The 18,530-nt window shown below is 38.4% G+C and overlaps 1 protein-coding gene across 4 annotated transcripts in view; it reads right to left on the bottom strand.

Moving 5' to 3' along the window:
• The window catches only part of ATP2C1 (ATPase secretory pathway Ca2+ transporting 1), a 53,689-nt gene that overhangs the window by 3,413 nt on the left and 31,746 nt on the right, over window positions 1-18,530 (bottom strand). For all 4 annotated transcript variants that reach the window (XM_020806867.3, XM_020806870.3, XM_020806868.3 and 1 more), the window contains 12 exons: window positions 18,358-18,455; window positions 17,664-17,759; window positions 17,487-17,576; window positions 15,578-15,682; window positions 14,764-14,920; window positions 13,845-14,015; window positions 12,356-12,453; window positions 10,805-10,855; window positions 9,451-9,617; window positions 8,247-8,315; window positions 5,802-5,918; window positions 424-571 (listed from right to left, as the gene is read on the bottom strand). In XM_020806867.3, coding sequence (XP_020662526.3) covers window positions 424-571; window positions 5,802-5,918; window positions 8,247-8,315; window positions 9,451-9,617; window positions 10,805-10,855; window positions 12,356-12,453; window positions 13,845-14,015; window positions 14,764-14,920; window positions 15,578-15,682; window positions 17,487-17,576; window positions 17,664-17,759; window positions 18,358-18,455 — 1,367 coding nt within the window. The remainder of the gene's footprint in view (window positions 1-423; window positions 572-5,801; window positions 5,919-8,246; window positions 8,316-9,450; window positions 9,618-10,804; window positions 10,856-12,355; window positions 12,454-13,844; window positions 14,016-14,763; window positions 14,921-15,577; window positions 15,683-17,486; window positions 17,577-17,663; window positions 17,760-18,357; window positions 18,456-18,530) is intronic.

Below are 18,530 nucleotides of genomic sequence, written 5' to 3'. Positions count from 1 at the left end.
AATGTACATGTTTCTATCTCAGACCATAATCAGACTGTATATAATCTTTAGTTATATACATACACTAAGCACCAGAATATCTCTATTAATTTTAGTTGAGTTTTAGAGCACTGTCTATGTGGCAAGACAATTCTGCTGGAAAACCTTCTCTTAAGTTTCTCTGAGCTGCAACTTAAAAATGATGCTGCAAATAGTGAATAAATTTCACAGCCTTACAATTTCTACAGTGTCCTGAGGGAAAAGCAATAGCACTTAAAGCTGGTTTAGTATTGTAAAACTGATCTTCTCACATAGTGGGCAAACCCTCTTAGGAACATGAAATTAATTTCATGCTTTATAACACAGTCATATTTGATGCACTTTAAAGTTTGCAGTGACTGGTATGTAAGAAATACACTAAAAACAGACACATTATTGTCATACCTCTCTCCAGAAGACAAACAGCGTTCCACATACAATAATAAGAGATGAAACTAGTATTTTAACAATTAGATTTCTGGTCAAAATGCTGTCCTTGACATTTCTTGGGGGTTTCCGGATAACATCTTTGTCCACAGGCTCAACTCCAAGACTAAAAAAAAGCAGTTTTAAAAAAAGTTTGAATTTATTGATGTAGCATAAAATAAGGAAAACAGTAAATAATATTTATTTATTTATTTATTTAACTTACATGCCGCCCACACTATCCAAAGGTCTCTGGGCGGCTTACAGCATTTAAAATACAATAAAAAGGCAAAATAAAAGGGCAAAATAATTAAAATGCATTTAAAATATATATTCTAAAAATTGCCATCAGACCTATAGGTGATATTATTTCAGTTAAAAGCCATTTGGAACAGCCAAATGTCATCAACGTTGGCGCCAGATGGATTTCAGTCGGAAGGGCATTCCATAGTCTGGGGGCAGCTGCCGAGAAGGCCCTTTGTCTACAAGCTATCCCTCTTACCTCTTTGAGGGATGGCTCTTTCAAAAGGGCCCCCTGGTTAGATCTTAACTGCTGGGTAGGTTCATATGGAAGGAGGCGGTCCTTCAGGTATCCAGGGCCCAAGCTGTTTAGGGCTTTATATGTTAAAACAAGCACTTTGAATTGGGCCCGGGCAGCAACTGGTAACCAATGTAAATTAAACAGAATCGGCTTGATGTGATCTCTAGCAGCTCCACCACTCACCAGCCGCGCAGCTCGATTCTGGACCAGTTGCAGTCGCCAGACCGTCTTCAAAGGCAGCCCCACGTAGAGCGCATTGCAATAATCTATACGAGATGTTACCAGTGTGTGTGTAACTGTCATGAGACTCCGTTCGTCCAGGTAGAGCCGCAGCTGGTATAATTTCCGCAGCTGAAGGAAAGCGCCTCTGGCCACCGAGTCCACCTGGGCTTCCAAAGTTAGACTGGGGTCCAGGAGCACTCCCAGGCTGCGGACCCTGTCCCTTAGGGGGAGTGTAACCCCATTCAGGGCAGGGAAATGGCCCTCCAACCTGTCCGGTGAAGCACCCACTAACAGCACTTCCGTCTTGTCTGGACTGAGTTTCAATTTATTAACCCTCATCCAGTCCATTATCAGGTCCAGACACGAGTTCAGCACAGAAACCGCCTCACCTGGATTGGTGGAAAACGAGAGGTAGAGCTGAGTATCGTCAGCATATTGCTGACTCCTCAGCCCAAACCTCCTGATGACCTCTCCCAGTGGTTTCATGTAGATGTTAAACAGCATGGGGGACAGTATTGAGCCCTGAGGAACCCCATGACATAAATGCCATGGGGCAGAGCAACTGTCCCCCAGCACCACCCTCTGGACACGGTCAGCCAGGAAGGAGCGGAACCACCGTAGAGCAGTGCCCCCAACTCCCAACCCAGCCAGCCTATCCAGAAGAACACCATGGTCGATGGTGTCGAAAGCCGCTAAGAGGTCCAGGAGTATCAACAGGGTCACACTCCCCCCTGTCTCTCTCCCTGCAAAGGTCACCATACAGAGCGACCAAGGCAGTCTCTGTACCAAAACCAGGCCTGAAATCCGATTGAAATGGATCCAGAAAATCCGTTTCATCCAGCAGCGCCTGGAGTTGCCCAGCCACAACCCGCTCCAACACTTTGCCCAAATAAGGGAGGTTTGCTACTGGTCGGTAGTTAACCACCAGCCTTGGGTCCAGGTTAGGCTTACCACCTCTTTCAAGGTGGTAGGGACCACTCCCTCTCTCAAAGAGGCGTTCACGTCCTCCTGGACCCAGGTGCGAACCCCCCTGGCAGATCTTTCAATTAGGATGGGCAAGGGTCAAGTGGAGTGGTAGTAGGACGGGCAGATCCAAGCACCCTGTCCACATCCTCAATACTCAATATAATACTCAATATACAGTTGTGTTCAAAATTATTCAACCCCCACTGAAATGGAATGTTTTGGCCATTTTGACATTGATTTTGATCATTCAGTCATCTTGCTTACATTTACATGAAAGAGGCACTTGTAGGTCAGAGAAATATAACCTTAAGTTTATAATGAAATAACCACAAATGTCTTTTCTGTGCTCACATCATTATTAGTTTTTATTCAACCCCCAAGTGACATTCAATCTTAGTACTTAGTACAACATCCTTTTACAGTTATAACAGCTTTTAAACGTGAAGCATAGCTTGACACAAGTGTCTTGCAGCGATCTACGGGTATCTTCGCCCATTCTTCATGGGCAAAAGCCTCCAGTTCAGTCAAATTCTTAGGCTTGCGCACTGCAACTGCTTTCTTTAAGTCCCACCAGAGGTTCTCAATCGGATTTAAGTCTGGTGACTGCGATGGCCACTCCAAAATGTTCCAGCCTTTCCTCTGCAACCATGCTCTAGTGGACTTGGAGGTATGCTTGGGATCATTGTCCTGTTGAAAGGTCCAACGTCTCCCAAGCCTCAGGTGTGTGACGGACTGCATCACATTTTCATCCAATATCTCCTGGTACTGAAGAGAATTCATGGTACCTTGTACACGCTGAAGCTTCCCTGTACCTGCAGAAGCAAAACAGCCCCAAAGCATTATTGACCCTCCGCCATGCTTCACAGTAGGCAAGGTGTTCTTTTCGTCATATGCCTTGTTCTTCCTCCTCCAAACATAGCGTTGATCCATGGGCCCAAACAGTTCTAATTTTGTTTCATCAGTCCACAGAACACTATCCCACAACTTTTGTGGTTTGCCCACATGACTTTTGGCATACTGCAGTCGACTCTTCTTATTCTTGGGAGACAGCAAGGGGGTGCGCCTGGGGGTTCTGGCATGGAGACCTTCATTACGCAGTGTGCGCCTTATTGTCTGAGCTGAAACCTCTATACCCACATCTGACAAATCTTTTTTCAGTTCCTCAGCAGTCACACGGGGACTTTTCACCACTCTACGCTTTAGGTAGCGCACAGCAGTCGAAGTCAGCATCTTCTTTCTTCCACGACCAGGTAGCATTTCAACAGTGCCCTTTGCCTTGAATTTGCGAATGATGCTTCCTATGGTGTCTCTTGGTATGTTTAACTTCTTTGCAATCTTCTTATAGCCATTGCCCTTCCTATAAAGACAAATCACCTCTTCTCTTGTCTTCCTGGACCATTCTCTTGACTTCACCATGTTTGTAACCACACCAGTAAATGTCTAGAAGGAGCTGAGTATCACAGTCATTTTAAAGCTGCCTAATTGGTGCTTATTATGCTTGATAGGTGCTCGGTGACATCCACAGGTGTTTTCAATACCTGATCGAAAACACCTGAATGAACCTCTCTTCTTCAGAGTGGTAGTCTTTAAGGGGTTGAATAATTGTGGCAATGAAGAAACCACAAAAGAAACATTTACTACTGTATTACATAAACAATTGATGTTATTTTAGTTGCATTTGGTTCTTTAAAACGTCCTTGTAGGATTTCATTCTGAATACAATTCCAAATGTACACTATAGTCCCTAAACCCCTTTACAGCATTGGGGGTTGAATAATTTTGAACACAACTGTAAGTTAAATATTTGCCAGAGCATCCCAAAGATAACTTCATCTCAGAGAACTTGATCCTAAAATAGCTGCCCTTAACTGACTTCAACAGAACCTAAGTGTGACTAACTTAAATCAATATCTGAACTAATTCTTTCCAACCCAACAAAGGTTGTCCTGACCTACACGACAAATTTCAGTGTAAATATTGAAAAGTGCTCTCAACAGTTACTCTCAAAGTCCACTGCACACTACTTGTGATTGCAAATGCCCTCAAAGTATAAGCATAGACATTATCAGTACATCTACTTCTGGTTGTTATTTTGACAATTGAACAAAGGATCCTAACATTATTTTTTTAAAATGCTAGCAAAGTACTGACTTAATATTTGTTGGATTAAACCGAAGGAATGTAGAAAAGAAGATTTCAAAAAACCAACTCTGATTTTTCACAAGGAATATAATTAAACAATTATTTTATAAAATAGAACATTTTCTTTTTCAAGCAGGCAATTTCACACACAATTCTATCAAAATGCTAACCCTTGCATTAAAGTATTAAATGTGAACCATCTGTAAAATCCTATTAATATTTCTGGAAAGTGGTATAATCTCCAACACTGTAAGCAGCAGCTTCTTGAAAATTGTGTTCCTACAGAGCTATCAGGAAGTCTATTCACACAATTTCCAGATTACTTCCTGATTTGAAGGTAAACAGCTGTATTTTAAATTGCATCCAAAGCTGTCTTGAAGAAGACATGTTTAGATCATTTTTAAAATATAGTGATCTACTCTGCTAGAGAAATATCCAACTTCAAAGACCAAAAGTCCCATTATTCTTCTGGGTAATCTTGCCATTGGGACACGTTACAAACCGATTCCACAATGTTGGTGAATTTAAAATGTAAATTGTCTATATAATAAAATGATTAAAATGTTGGACTGAAATCTTCATATAATCATTTTTGTTGGTGCATTTTTATATTTTTATATTTTATATTTTCAAAAGGCCACTCTCTGAATATTTTATGCCAAGAGATTAACCTGTGGCAAGTTTCTTGTGAAACAATTCTCTCAACACTATGTAGTGGTGCAGCTAGTTATGAGAAGATACTATTCACAAGAACGAGGTGGCAAATGTAAATATGGCTGCCAACAAATCATTTTATTGCTATAAAACAGCTATAAATGCAAACCGAAAAATTCTTCTACAGACTACAGTGGTGCCTCGCTTAACGATTGCTCCGCTGAGCGATGAAATTGCTTTGCGGTGGACTTTTGGCCATCGCTGGAGTGATCGCTTAGCAATGTCCCCTATGGCTAAAATTCACTTTGCGATGATTGCGGGGAAGCGATCATGGCAAAGCAAACTTTTTTAAACAGCTTTTTAAATGGCCGCCGCAAAAACAAAATGGCCACCACTGTTTTGCCTCGCTTTAGAGGCACTCAAAATGGCCACCGCTATGGAGGAATTTCGCTTTAAGGTAAGTTTTTAGCCCATAGGAACGTATTAAACGCGTTTTAATACATTCCTATGGGCTTTTTAATATCGCTTAGTGATTAAATCACTTAGCGATGTTTTTTCCGGAACGGATTAATATCGCTAAGTGAGGCACCACTGTATATGTAAATAATGAACAAGCAGAACAACAAATACTGTACTGAATTGCATGCTGCAGAGAAAACAGAGCATGCACAAGAATCTGACAAAAGAAATATTTAGTAAGAAATATCCACACAGATTTAAATATGTTTTCTACAACAAAACAACAAAATGCCATACAATTAGCCAAGATTCTTATGTATTGTGTTCACATCAACTATATCACCTCATTATAGGCTTTTAAAAGAATTATCACCTTTGAGCTGGAGGTCCGTCCATGATAATATTGATCCATAAGATCTGCATGGCATTGAGAGGATTAGGAAAGTTCATTAATGTGGCCAATGAGATTAATGTCAATGCAGCTATACTCCTGTTGAAAAAAGTTGTTTTACACAGTCATCAGCAAAGTTTTTTGTTTTTTCTTTCTGGAAAGTTGCTGGTAAACATTTCAAGCAGTGACAAGTTAAAATCCACAAGCATCTGAGCAGCTTTATCAACCATAGACAAAGTTTTTTTAAAAAAATCATGCACATTCTATAGGATGCTGTACCATACAATATTGAGTTGAATCTTAATATCAAATCTAATTTAGCAAGTCAAGCATCCCAGGAATAATTGCTTTTACAGTAAACTTTGTGACTTCTTTGGTTCCCTGATAAGTGAAATAATATTTATTCATTTCAACAGTTGAGCTTTCTCTACCAGGCACATTTTTTTCAAGGGTTTTATTAAAAATCTATAAATGTTTAGACAATTCAGTACCACAAAAATAATTGTTTACCCAATAACTGATATGATTAGATTCTGTTGTCATTTTGCATATAAGGATCCTAAGTGTATACTAGGAGTTACCCAGATAGAACTCTTGAAGTATCGCCTAACTTCTTTGGCTGATATCATTTGCCTTATTAAAAGAACCTATGGTTTCTTATTAGCTTCATACACTAACTTCTATAATGAAAAAAAAACTTTTTTAAAAAAATACTTATGCAAGCACTGGTTTGTTTGTTTTTTTGCAAAAAAAATTAAATAGATCTGGGGAGACTAACGTGACTACACCACTAGTATAATTCGTAACAGTATATTGATACATCAACACCTGGAGGGTGCATGTGAACCCCTCTGTATATCTATTCACCATCCAAAAGAATTTAATTTTTTTTAAAATTATAATTCTCAGAAACTTTTACAAGCAGCAGGTTTTTTTCAAAAGGAGAAGACAGGGCTTTGCTCTAGTGAGATCATTTGCACCATTTTTTTAAAAACTGAACTATTCCCAGCAGGATGTTTATAATGCCCAGGGGGTTCCATGGAGTCAAAATTGGCTTCCAGTCCCATTGAAGTTGTCTACCCCAATCTAAACAAACAGATAGATGTTTTAAGCACTCACATCTCTGGTTCAAACCAGTTCAACACACAGAGTTCATATTACAACTAATTCAATAAAGGAAATAATTCAATGTGGAAAGAAGAATAGGGTCAGCCAGGTTTGTAAACTGGGCATGGATGCAGCAGCCTTCCCATTTCCCCCCACTCCCCCCTGTTTTTTGTATTCAGCTTCTAAACATAGAGGTTCCATTTAGTTGTCATTAGCTGTCTCCTATGGTCAGATCAAGTTGTGAGTAAAGTTGTACCCCTCTGATTTTCTGAGATACACGCACCATTTCAGCAAACGCAACAAAAAGAAAAAGTATTATCAAAGTTCTAAAGTGTAAGCTTTTATGAGCTAATGCACATTACTAGATGCATGAAAGCTTATGCCCCAAATATATATTTTTGAATTTTTAAGTGATATGAGATGTCAATGTTTTCTCCCTAGGTATTAGCAGCTCGGCAGATAGTAAGTATTTTCATGCCTTTTAGTGTCTTAAGTAATTAAGGAGAGTGTTTCTAAGGTGGTAAATGGAATCAAAATTTAAAAAAATTAAAAATAATGATAGACTTCAGGTATTTTTGGAGTGCCTTCCATGTACTATTAGATCTTTGGGCAATCTACAATACGTAAATCACCAAGGAGTTCTGTTTAAATATAATGACAACAAAATGACTTTCCCCTCCCTTAATTTAAAAAATTGTAATAACCAGAAATAGTATTTTTTTCCCCTCTGTGTGTTTTTGATACCGATTGTGCTTTTGCATTGGGCTCTGATTAATGATGCTCAGTGTTCTGGTTTTAAAAAACAACACAGCAGATCTTCCAATGTGACATCTGTCCACTGCACCATATACCACAACAACTAAAAAAGCAGATCCATCAAGATCCCTATTTCTTATTTAACTCTTCTTGCTACAATGGCTGAAAATGTGTGGCATACTAGGCAGGGAACACTATCACAGATTTATGGACTGAAAAGCCTAAAACCATTTTACTACATTTTCATTCATCTCCTAATGTTTAGTATAAAGAATAACACATAAATGTTCATTTCATGTAGCAAAAGGGGGGCAGATATTTTGCGCCGTTATCTTTGCATAATTATACTTCATTTCTTAGCTGACTATATATTATGCTGAATTTGTTTACTATATTTAGACTTATGCTCAGAGAAGCTTGTGTAGTTATGGCAGAAAGTTAAATATTGTGCCACTTATAAATTTCCAAATTCAATTTATATCAAAATTGGTTAAACAAAATTTGTGTGCAGGTGATCAAATAAAAGTCAATGAGAAGTTGCCGACATTGGGCTGCAAAACTTACGTGCTAAGCTGAAATCTAACAAAATTTTTAATGTTATTATAAATTCCTTTACCCTCTTCAATGGCAGACCTGAAACATAAAAAGCAAGGTTAAAATAATTAGAGAGAAAAGAAATCCTAAAAAGGTGTAATATTTGGATGGCATCCTGAAAATACAACTCTTAGGGCAACTGAATTAAGCATTAAAATTACTGTTTCCCTTTTACCACTCTTTCTAAATGAAAGGCCATAAGATAAAGAATATTATAAGCAGGTTTGATGATTTAAGCTGCAGGAGCTAAAGAATACCAATGTCATATAGCTGTAGTTGAACAAACAATTAACCTGAGTAGATCACAAGGGAAGTAATTGGACATTTGCTTAGTTGGTTGATAAACTGTATTTTCCAACTTTGTATTTGCAATGTACTGCAGCAACATGGATCTACACTGTAACAGCAAGAGATTACCGGATACAATATATTTTTCTGACATATTCCACACAAAATATTTTAGCTTGGATCTTATCAGTACCTACTAATCATACTGAAACAGGTTCTAATGTGGGCATTCACTGAAAACCTATATAGAATGTTCACCATTTACATCCACATGTGACATAATTCCTTGTATTAATTTGAACTGCAGTGCCAGAGATGGTTAGGATATTTAAAGCTCAATAACATGGCATTTATGTATTCTAAACAAACAAAAAACAACTATCTAGATCAGGGGTGTCCAACCTTTCACCTTCCCTGGGCCACATTAGAAGATGAAAATTTGGTTTGGGCCGCACATAAATTTGGTTTGGGCCGCGGGGGGGGCAGCCCTAGCCGTCCTCCGTAGCCCCGCTCCAAGTGTGCTTACCGGCAGCTGTGATCTCAGACAGCAGAGGCTGCCAGCTTCGACTCTAGCGGCTTTACGGGGCCGAGAGGGGGTCCACCTATTGACGGGGATGGCGCAATGCAGTCACGCAGCCCCCCTCCCCTCCCCCTCCTTGCCTCTCTCTCCCCCACCGTTGTGACGTGCCCCTGCCGCATTCCGGCCACAAGTGCCAGCAGTGTAACTTGAAGCTTTGGAATTTCTTTAAAAATAAAAAATTGCCCAGGTCAGCATTACGAGCTGACCTGGGCCGCATGCGGCCAGCAGGCTGCAGGTTGGACAAGGCTGATCTAGATAATATAACTGTTGCATAGTATGCGGCATGGGAATTTAAAGCAAACTTACATTATTGTCTGAAAGTCATCATCTACTAGAATCATATCAGCTGCTTCTTTACAAACATCAGTGCCAGTCTGCCCCATTGCAACTCCAATATCTGCAGCTTTCAGTGCTACAGCATCATTCACTCCATCCCCTGTCATAGCAACTACTGCACCATTATTTTGAAGTGACTAAGGAGGAAAAACACAATTGTTTCATTAACTATCACAAGACTGTGATATTACTGTAATATCTTGGATAATAATAATCACCCATAAAATGATCAGTAATCAGGTATATTAAAAGGACATTTCTGATTTCATAGGTGAGTTCTGTATCACAGGATAACTGCCAAAACCTTTGCAGTAAACAAGAAAAAAGAAGCTGAATACTTATTTGAAGTATGTCTCCATAGATTATGGCTTATGCCAGATAAAACCAGTTAGTCAATACAATGTTATAATACACTTTGTTACTTTTCCTGCAACATGCTAACTCAGCTATTATTCCACTACCACCAAGAAACACAACCAGACAAACCAGGGGCATTTTTAACCTCTCAAGAACAAGAACTCACTGGTTCTACTCTTTTTCCCCTTATACAGCCCAAGCCCTAGAGTTTCTCTTTTCCTAGTTTTACTTCTCCATTTGTCTTCAGTATTTCAAATCAAGTACAGAAATGTTTCATAGTGGCTTGAATCATGTTCCAGGGTTCCATCTGACTAAAGTGCGAAGCATCACTCTATCTGTTCTCGAAGGCTTTCACGGCTGGGATTCAATGGTTGTTGTAGGTTTTTCGGGCTCTTTGGCTGTGTCCTGAAGGTTGTTCTTCCTAACGTTTCACCAGTCTCTGTGGCCGGCCACAGAAACTGGTGAAACGTTAGGAAGAACAACCTTCAGAACATGGCCAAAGAGCCCGAAAAACCTACAACAACCATCACTCTATATTTCAGCTGCCCTTTATATTTTAAATTTAAAGTAATATGTAGGATTCCTATTGAAAAGCCCTAACAGATTTCATCTTAATATTGGATTGCTACTATTAAATATTTATATACCATTTAAAAATTAATAATAACCATTGTGTTCTGTCGAGTCAATTCTAACTTATGGTGACCCTTCTCAGGATTTTCTTGGTAGAGGGTACTCAGAAGTGATTTACTGGTTCCTTCTTCTAGGGGCACCCTGGGACTATGCAGCTTGCCCAAGGCAACACAGGCTGCCTGGCTCTTCTCCTGGGAGACACAGTGGGGAATTGAACAGTCAGCCTGTGGCCCCACAGATACTTTACTCACTGAGCTATCCAGGCAGCCATTTGAAAATTAGATTTTAAATTAGATACAACTTATGTTGGTTTGAAAAAAACTATAATACATACCTTAACAATTTTCAGCTTGTGTCTGGGGCTGGCTCTGTAGAACACTGCTACCTAAAAATGCAGACATGAGGACTTAACAATGTATTCTCAAAACAAAACTATCCTCATTTTTTTTCCACTAAGGATTGTACACCCATGATAGCAACAGAAGCAGAGGACAAGAAAGGGAATACTGAGAAGAGGGTTCTTTCTCAATTTCTAATATTTCTTCATCCTGTATCCTCTTCCATACTGGGGGGATGTGGCTTACTTAAGCTCCCATCTCCTTTCTTTCCTTTCTCCAAATTGTCAATGGAACCATCGAGATAGGCTTCAATGACAAATTCTGTATTTGCTGGAGCCCAGAACCAAAAGATCTACCACCCCTGCACTGCTGCTATTCTCACTTCTCATGGAAGACTTAAGGTCAGAGGCTGCACTAGGATAAATTGTCTTCTTCCAGGTAGTGGCCGCCTTGCCAAAGTGATTCTCCAATTCTAAAACCAACACCAGGTATTTTCCCCACAAGCACAATTCTGCCAAATGTTCAGTTTCTGAACAAAATTTAACATCAAAGCATCAAGACTAAAACCTAAACAAGAACATACAACTCTTTTGAATGTTTAATCTAGCTCATGTTCAATCTATATGCTTGCTTAACCTAAAGTAAGCATACAGAATAAAATGGGGAAACTGTGGCCCTTCAAATATTGCTAGATTATGAATCCCATCTACTCCAGCTAGCATAACCAGTGGTCATGGATGATGAGAGTTGTGCTTTGATGACATCTGGAAGGCCATAGCTTCTTCATCTTGGTATTAATCCTCTTTCATAAATTCCCTCGAAGACTTACACAAATACTTGACTGCCTTTCTAGAATTACAATTCTCCTATACCACCACACATAATTACTGTGAAATTCCTAATTAGATGGTGTTGTGTGTTAATCAAAATAGGGAATTAGATGTATTAGATATTGTCCAGGTTCCTTCAGAACACCTTGACAGGCTTCTTGAAGGAGGACACTTGTGGCGCAGTGATTAAACTGCAGTACTGAAGTCAAAACTCTCCACAACCTGCGTTCGATCCTAATGGATTCAGGTAGCTGGCTCAAGGCTGACTCAGCCATCCATCCTTCTGAGGTTAGAAAACTGAGTATCCAGCTCACTGAGCAGGGCAATGTGGAGCCTGTATCATTCAACTGTAAACCACCCATAGGGTGCTTTAAGTGCTATGGGGTGGTATATAAGAAGCACACTCTGCTTTCTTGGAAAGGAAACCTGTTCCCCAACATTACTGTGGAAGAGTAATTACAGAAGTACTCCCCCAAAAGCACCAGCAGGTTTTCCTTTTTGCAGTCAGTCATGCACTCTTTCCAGAATTGGGACACACAACAGATTGTGCACAGAACATTCCACCATAATGGAAACACTGATGCATGATTGAACTTGAATCTGCAGTTTTTTGTTCAAAGGATTTTTGACTTGGAATAATTAAAAAGAACCAAAGCCTGGTAATTCACTAACCTGAGTTTTCTCTACCCAACCCACCTCCCCCCAGTTCAAACTAACCTTTGGTGCTATTTGTGAAAGCTGTTGTATATCCAGTGTGTCTATTTCTTCACCCGAGATTGACTGAGAATTTTTGGAGTATAACCCCAAGCGACTAGCTAGCAAAGAACAAAGAAAAGTTATTTTGTCAAATGTTGCACACTCAAAAAATATAACAGGGCACATCCAAATGTAAGTATGTAACATTCTATATTATTTCCTTGTTTTATTTTTTCATGTTAACAAAGCTGAAATAAAAATACGTGCTAGACCAGAGCAGCTATACTGTACAGCTACCATAACATTTTCCCATCCCCATACAATGTAGCAAAGCTCATGGCATGTTTAGTTTTTAAAAATTCTTCTTCAGTACAGTTAGTAGCTATATTATATGCTCATGGTCTTAAGCGAATAAGAAGTGTGAGAAGAGTATAAGATGCATATACCCCTTCAAAATCGGAAGATGGAGGTTACCATGAAGGTTCTTTCTATTCTGATAACCTTTGACAACCAAGCTGTGTTGTTACAAATAGAACTCCAAAGGCATTTAGCTTCTGCAGACAATTGCTGCTATCTTGGTTTTGGAGATCAGACTACAGCAAGAGCCACAGGCAGCCCTGATGCTTCAGTAAAGACAATATAATACTTAGAGACCAACCATTCCTAGGAAAAGCTACAAGCTTTTATAAAGCCTGCCTGCAGTAAATGTTCATGGAATAATGAAGGCAACACAAGATTCCTTCCTTCCTGAGTAGAAAATGACATTTTCTATTAGAACAGTAAGAGCTTACATATGGCATCTCACAATATAAATTGCTATTCTATATGCAAGAGGCAAAAGTTTAAAAAAAACTGTTATTATATGCTGTCAAGTCACATTTGACTTATAGTGACCCTAATAGGTTTTCAAGGTATGTGAGATATTTAAGGAGTGGTTTTACCAGTGCCCTCTTCCTCTGATGTGTTTTCATGGCCGAGAAGGGATTTTAACCCAAGTTTTCTGAGTCCTAGTCCATCAACTATGCCACTACATCATCTCTCAGTATAAAAACAGTTCAAATGAATTAACTTTACAATGGTTTCAGTCCAGAAGTACCAAATACAATGCCTTTACTCTATTTCTTCAACTCATGAGCAAGAATGTATTAAAGTGCGGGCGCATGCATACACATACACACAAACTGTTGGCCAAGATCCAATAAACTGCTTAGGATCATGCAGGAACCTGTATTTACCCACTGGGATGTTTGAGTATGAATTGGTGATTCCCATAGTATTATTAGACTTAAAACTGCTCTCAAATTCAAAAGCACCTTGCCATACACCAGGGGTTGCTTTTCCACTAACAAAATTTGAAAAAAAAGAATTATTGGGCACTTGTAATTGTTCTTACATCTCTTTGGATCCCAGCGTGGATTCCAAAACTTGCAGAAAAACTGTGTTTTCCATAAATTACTGGGAAAGCAATTACTAACTCAGTATTTCAGAGAATGAAAATATTCAGTCATACCAATAGCTACAGCAGTTTCTTGTGAATCTCCAGTAATCATTTTTACTGCTACTCCTGACGTGATAAGTGCAGTCACAGCTTCTTTTACACCAGTTCTTGGTGGATCAATAATTCCAACCAGGCCAAGGAAGGAAAGCTGTCCAAGCTCAGGACCAGATGCTATGGCCAAGACTTTCAAAGAAACAACAAGAGTTTAGCTTTAAATCAGAATGCTATAGATAATCCTTGCCAATCCCTGCAAAACTATTTAACTAAATACATTTATAAGAGAGCACCTTTCTTCCAGAAGTAAAGTAACCTTCACAGATACTTCTGTACCAGACTGCACAGAAAGAAAAAAGCTTCCCAAAAAAGAATATCATTTTCACAACTGAATATAATGTAACTGATTATGTGACTGATATGATGCGTTTTTCCACCACAGAAACTGAGGCAAGTGTACACTAGTACAAGATCTTCTTTTCCTCTTATTCTCTAGAAGTTTTGTAATGTTAAGAATTCACTCTGCTCTTTTCATCCTGAGTTAGATCCAGAAAAGGCTACAAATTTGTACCTATTCGTCCAAGAACATCTGGAGGCTCAAGGTTGGGGACCACTGGTCTAGAGGACCACTCCCCTTGAAAGGATGTATAAAACTACTTTCAAAAGCCTGTATATTAGCATACTAATCTCAGCTGGAACTTTCAAAACTTCATGTTGCAATTAAAAATTACATCAAAATATGTGTTCTTATTTTAAAATATGAAAGTTAAGTACCAGTGTCCATATCGTGTGAAAGAAACATGACCCATCCAAATGTGAGAAAATGAAAAGTCTTATTTGCAGCTTTTTTTAAAACTGCTCACATTGAGCACAGCAACTAATTAGTTCTCAAAGCCTAGCTTTTGAATGCAACAACAATACTGGTATATGGTATTACCTCTAAGTCCTGCAGAGCCCATGGATGCTTTCTCTTGTAGATAAAGATCTCTTTGTTGTTGGCTAAGAGGTAAGTTATGTCCTTTGCTATTGTATGTTGTACAATATCGAATCACCTCCTCATAGGCACCTTTCATGAAGCAAATCTCTGGTTTATCCTAAAAGAATAAACTTTTTAGCACATTTTAGCTCTGTCCTCTGCCTCAACTCTCTCATTATATAACTTCAAAGCCTTTATTTAGTTTTCCAGTAATCATTTCTAATCAATATATAGCTTGCTGCTCTTATGGAGCCAAACCTATTTCTCACATAATTCACTATACAGTATAAGCCATATAACAGTCCCATCTGATGGGTTCTCAGATAAGACAGAATTTTATTCCCGATTGTTCATTGTGTATATAAACAAACATATGCATACATCTAGTCTGCAGAAATACTGCTCCACCATCTAAATCAATCACCAGGGTTTGAGAAACCCAAGAATACGTGTTAATGCAATATTTAAAACTATCATTTCCATTCGCTAAAATGTTCAATGATGCTGCCACTGTTTCTGCAAGGAGGCTAAGACCTTTAAAACACCTACTGGATATGCTAACTAGCAAAATGATTTTAAACACAAAGCCAAGATCTATTTTAATCCAGTGCAGCTATGCTGGATGAAGTGGCATACTGTTGCAAGACCAAAGTGGGCTGGCATGATTTTCACAACATTTATTTTGCAGTTTTACAGAAGAACAGAGCTCCGTAACTGCATAATAAAACTCAAGGGATATTGGTGAGTATTTAAAGAAAGACTGCAGAAAACATACCTGTTGTGTTCTATGTACACACTTAACAGCCATCCATTTTTGCTCAGAACTGAAAGGATATTCTGCTTTTCTTATGTAGTCCTGCTGTATTCCATCCAAACCCATCTATAAAAACAAAGAAAACAGTTGATTCAATCCACTCCTTTTGGAGTCAGAGTATCCATACACAATCTTAAATTCTTTTATTCTACTAGACCACAAATATACCTCAACCTACTTGTTCTTAGTTGACATAAGTAGTACTCGACAATCATATTTAGATAGGAATACAGGTACAAAGAACTGTCCGACTGGTTGCATGTACAAAGATATGGCTTCACAATACAAAATTGAATGGAACCCTTCCGGATATACACTTAGCTATCAATCTGCATCATTTTTGTAATTTCTTATGACAGAAAGTACACCCATTTTTCATAACAGCCCTAAGTTAACAATTAAGCTTGATTTATTTAGCTTATCTTACTATCAACTGTGTTTATAGCACTTTTTGTCAATTTTTGAGAACTATAATTAGAATTTTTGTAATGGTCAATGTATCAATTATCCTGGCAAATCCTAGATGCTCAACCACTGCCATAGAGTTAATCCACACAGAATAACCCTTTTGTGAAATAGTGAAAGGGAACTCACATTCTAGCAGAGCTCAGACAAAGCATTCTGAAGGGGTCTAATGAAGAGCTCCCTACAAGTGCCTACCCAAAAGCTGACTTGAAGGCTGCTCTTCTTAATGTCTTGTGAAAAGTAAATATAGTCAACAATTGTTGTCACAGTATTTCAAACTTCCATAGAAAGGATCAGGATTAAACTGCACCTCCAAATTACAATCTGGAAGTTGAGTCATGGCAACTGGACTTCTTTCTTATTAGGTTGAAATGTTTTGCTACTTATCCAAGTAGCTTCTTCAGTCTGAGAAGCTACTTGGATGAGCAACGAAACATTTCAACCTAATAAGAAAGAGGTCCAGTTGCCATGACTCAACTTCCAGATAACCTCATATGGATGACTGAGAATTTTCAGATATCCAATTACAGTATTATATAATTTTAAAGGACACAGAAATACCACTTGAGTAGCCAAACATATGCAGCTTTATTCAAAAGTCCTACCAATGATATTCCCAAGTCAGACTACAGTCCTATACACAATGGCCAAGTTGCTGAAGTGTAGTAAACTGCATTTATTTAGTCACAGTTAAAGTAGGTCCATTTGAATGACTGGAACTTACTGAGCAGCTGACTCACTAAATCCCCTTTGATTTAATGGTTCTACTCTACTGTGATTTACTATGCCAAGCCACAGGTTTTGGCCAAAGAATCCTAAAATTCATTAGAGGAACATTTATTTGATGAAATGCAGCTGAAAGTGCATCAAATGAAAAAAAAATCTGACTCTGGCTAGCTCTTTTCTGATATTAAGAAAGTAAAATGATACCTTCAGAGCCTCACAAATAACCAGAAACAGCACACAATTGTCGGAATTTTTAACAAATCTAAAACTACATAATTTTAGTTCAAATTTCTGTCTCACTAGAAAATGTTACTTTTTTGTGTTACTTGTGTGATTCACCTTCCCATGCCTGTTTACCAACAGCCACTGCTACATCAAAGTATGCCAAACCAATTGGATCTTACTTGGCTGACTGGATTATGTGATTACTTGTGTTCTGCACAGTACTGTTACACACCATTACTGTCTCTTTACAGAGCTTTATCTTATGTTCTAAAACTCCTGTCCATGCCTACTCTTGTACTGGTTCTGAAAAAGAAAGGCTTATGCTTCAATATATTTGTTTGCTTGAGGTGCCCAATACTTTCATTTGTGATGTAAAGACACCTACACGTAACTTTTCAGGATACACAGAAAACATTGCTTGTATATCAATAGTTCTCTTATCTTCTAGGTATACCTTCATAGCAAGTGCAATTAAGGCCCCTTCTGTTGGTTTCCCCATTAAAGTGTTGTTTTGAATTACAGCATCATTGCACACACACCCAGCCTGCAGACAAGAAAATAAATTAATGCTAATGTAATAAACAAGTATCCATATTTCAGAAAAAAGTAGAATTTCTATTCAAGAATTTACCTCAACAATTCTGCTAATAGATGGCTTATTAAATCCACGAACAACATCACCATTAACCATAACTTCTCCAAACCTATTATAGCCCACTCCAGTAACCTGAGACAAAACAGATATAAATATGAATTTTACAATGCAACATTTGGTCACTTTTTTCCCATATGCTCTTACAAACAACAGAAAATATGAATTGTAAAATTTTAATCCTCAGAGCTACCTTAACCTGTGTTTGCAGGTTTGTATGATTTGGTGATCAAAACAGACAGGAGTGCTGAGGAAATACCTGACCACTGAGCCTGATGGACTGTAAATGACATTTCCTTCATATGGATAATTTTCTTACAAAAAGATACTAGAGAATCTTTCATTCTGTGAGATATATTCCTGCCATAACTTTCTTTTCCTTTCACACATATGAACTGCCAATGCAACTATTTGCATACCAAAATTTTCAAAACAGTTTCCACATTTAGGACACCACAACCTGAAAAACCCTCTAGCATTTCCCTTGTTGGATACCAGCAACACATATATGGTTCAGAAGAAGTCTTCAAATGGGCATTAAATTTGAACAGTTTTCTCTTAGCAACATCAATCATACAGAAATAGGTCTTGGATTCAGAAGTTCTCAGAACCATCCCATGTGTTGTAAATAAACAGTATCTATTCATCCATGTTCTTACCATTTACTACATACCTCAGCATGTAGCCCATCTGCTGTAAATATATGGGTAACAGTCATTTCATTCTTTGTCAGTGTACCAGTTTTATCTGAACAAATCACATTGCAGCAGCCTGAAAAATATGAATCAGGTAATCAGACAAAGCTTATGATATAATGAGGCCAAATAATGAAATTCCCAAATCCCA

This window comes from Pogona vitticeps, chromosome 6, assembly GCF_051106095.1.
Source record: "Pogona vitticeps strain Pit_001003342236 chromosome 6, PviZW2.1, whole genome shotgun sequence".
Classification (NCBI taxonomy): domain Eukaryota; kingdom Metazoa; phylum Chordata; class Lepidosauria; order Squamata; family Agamidae; genus Pogona; species Pogona vitticeps.
This window is presented reverse-complemented; position numbering and strand designations above follow the sequence as displayed.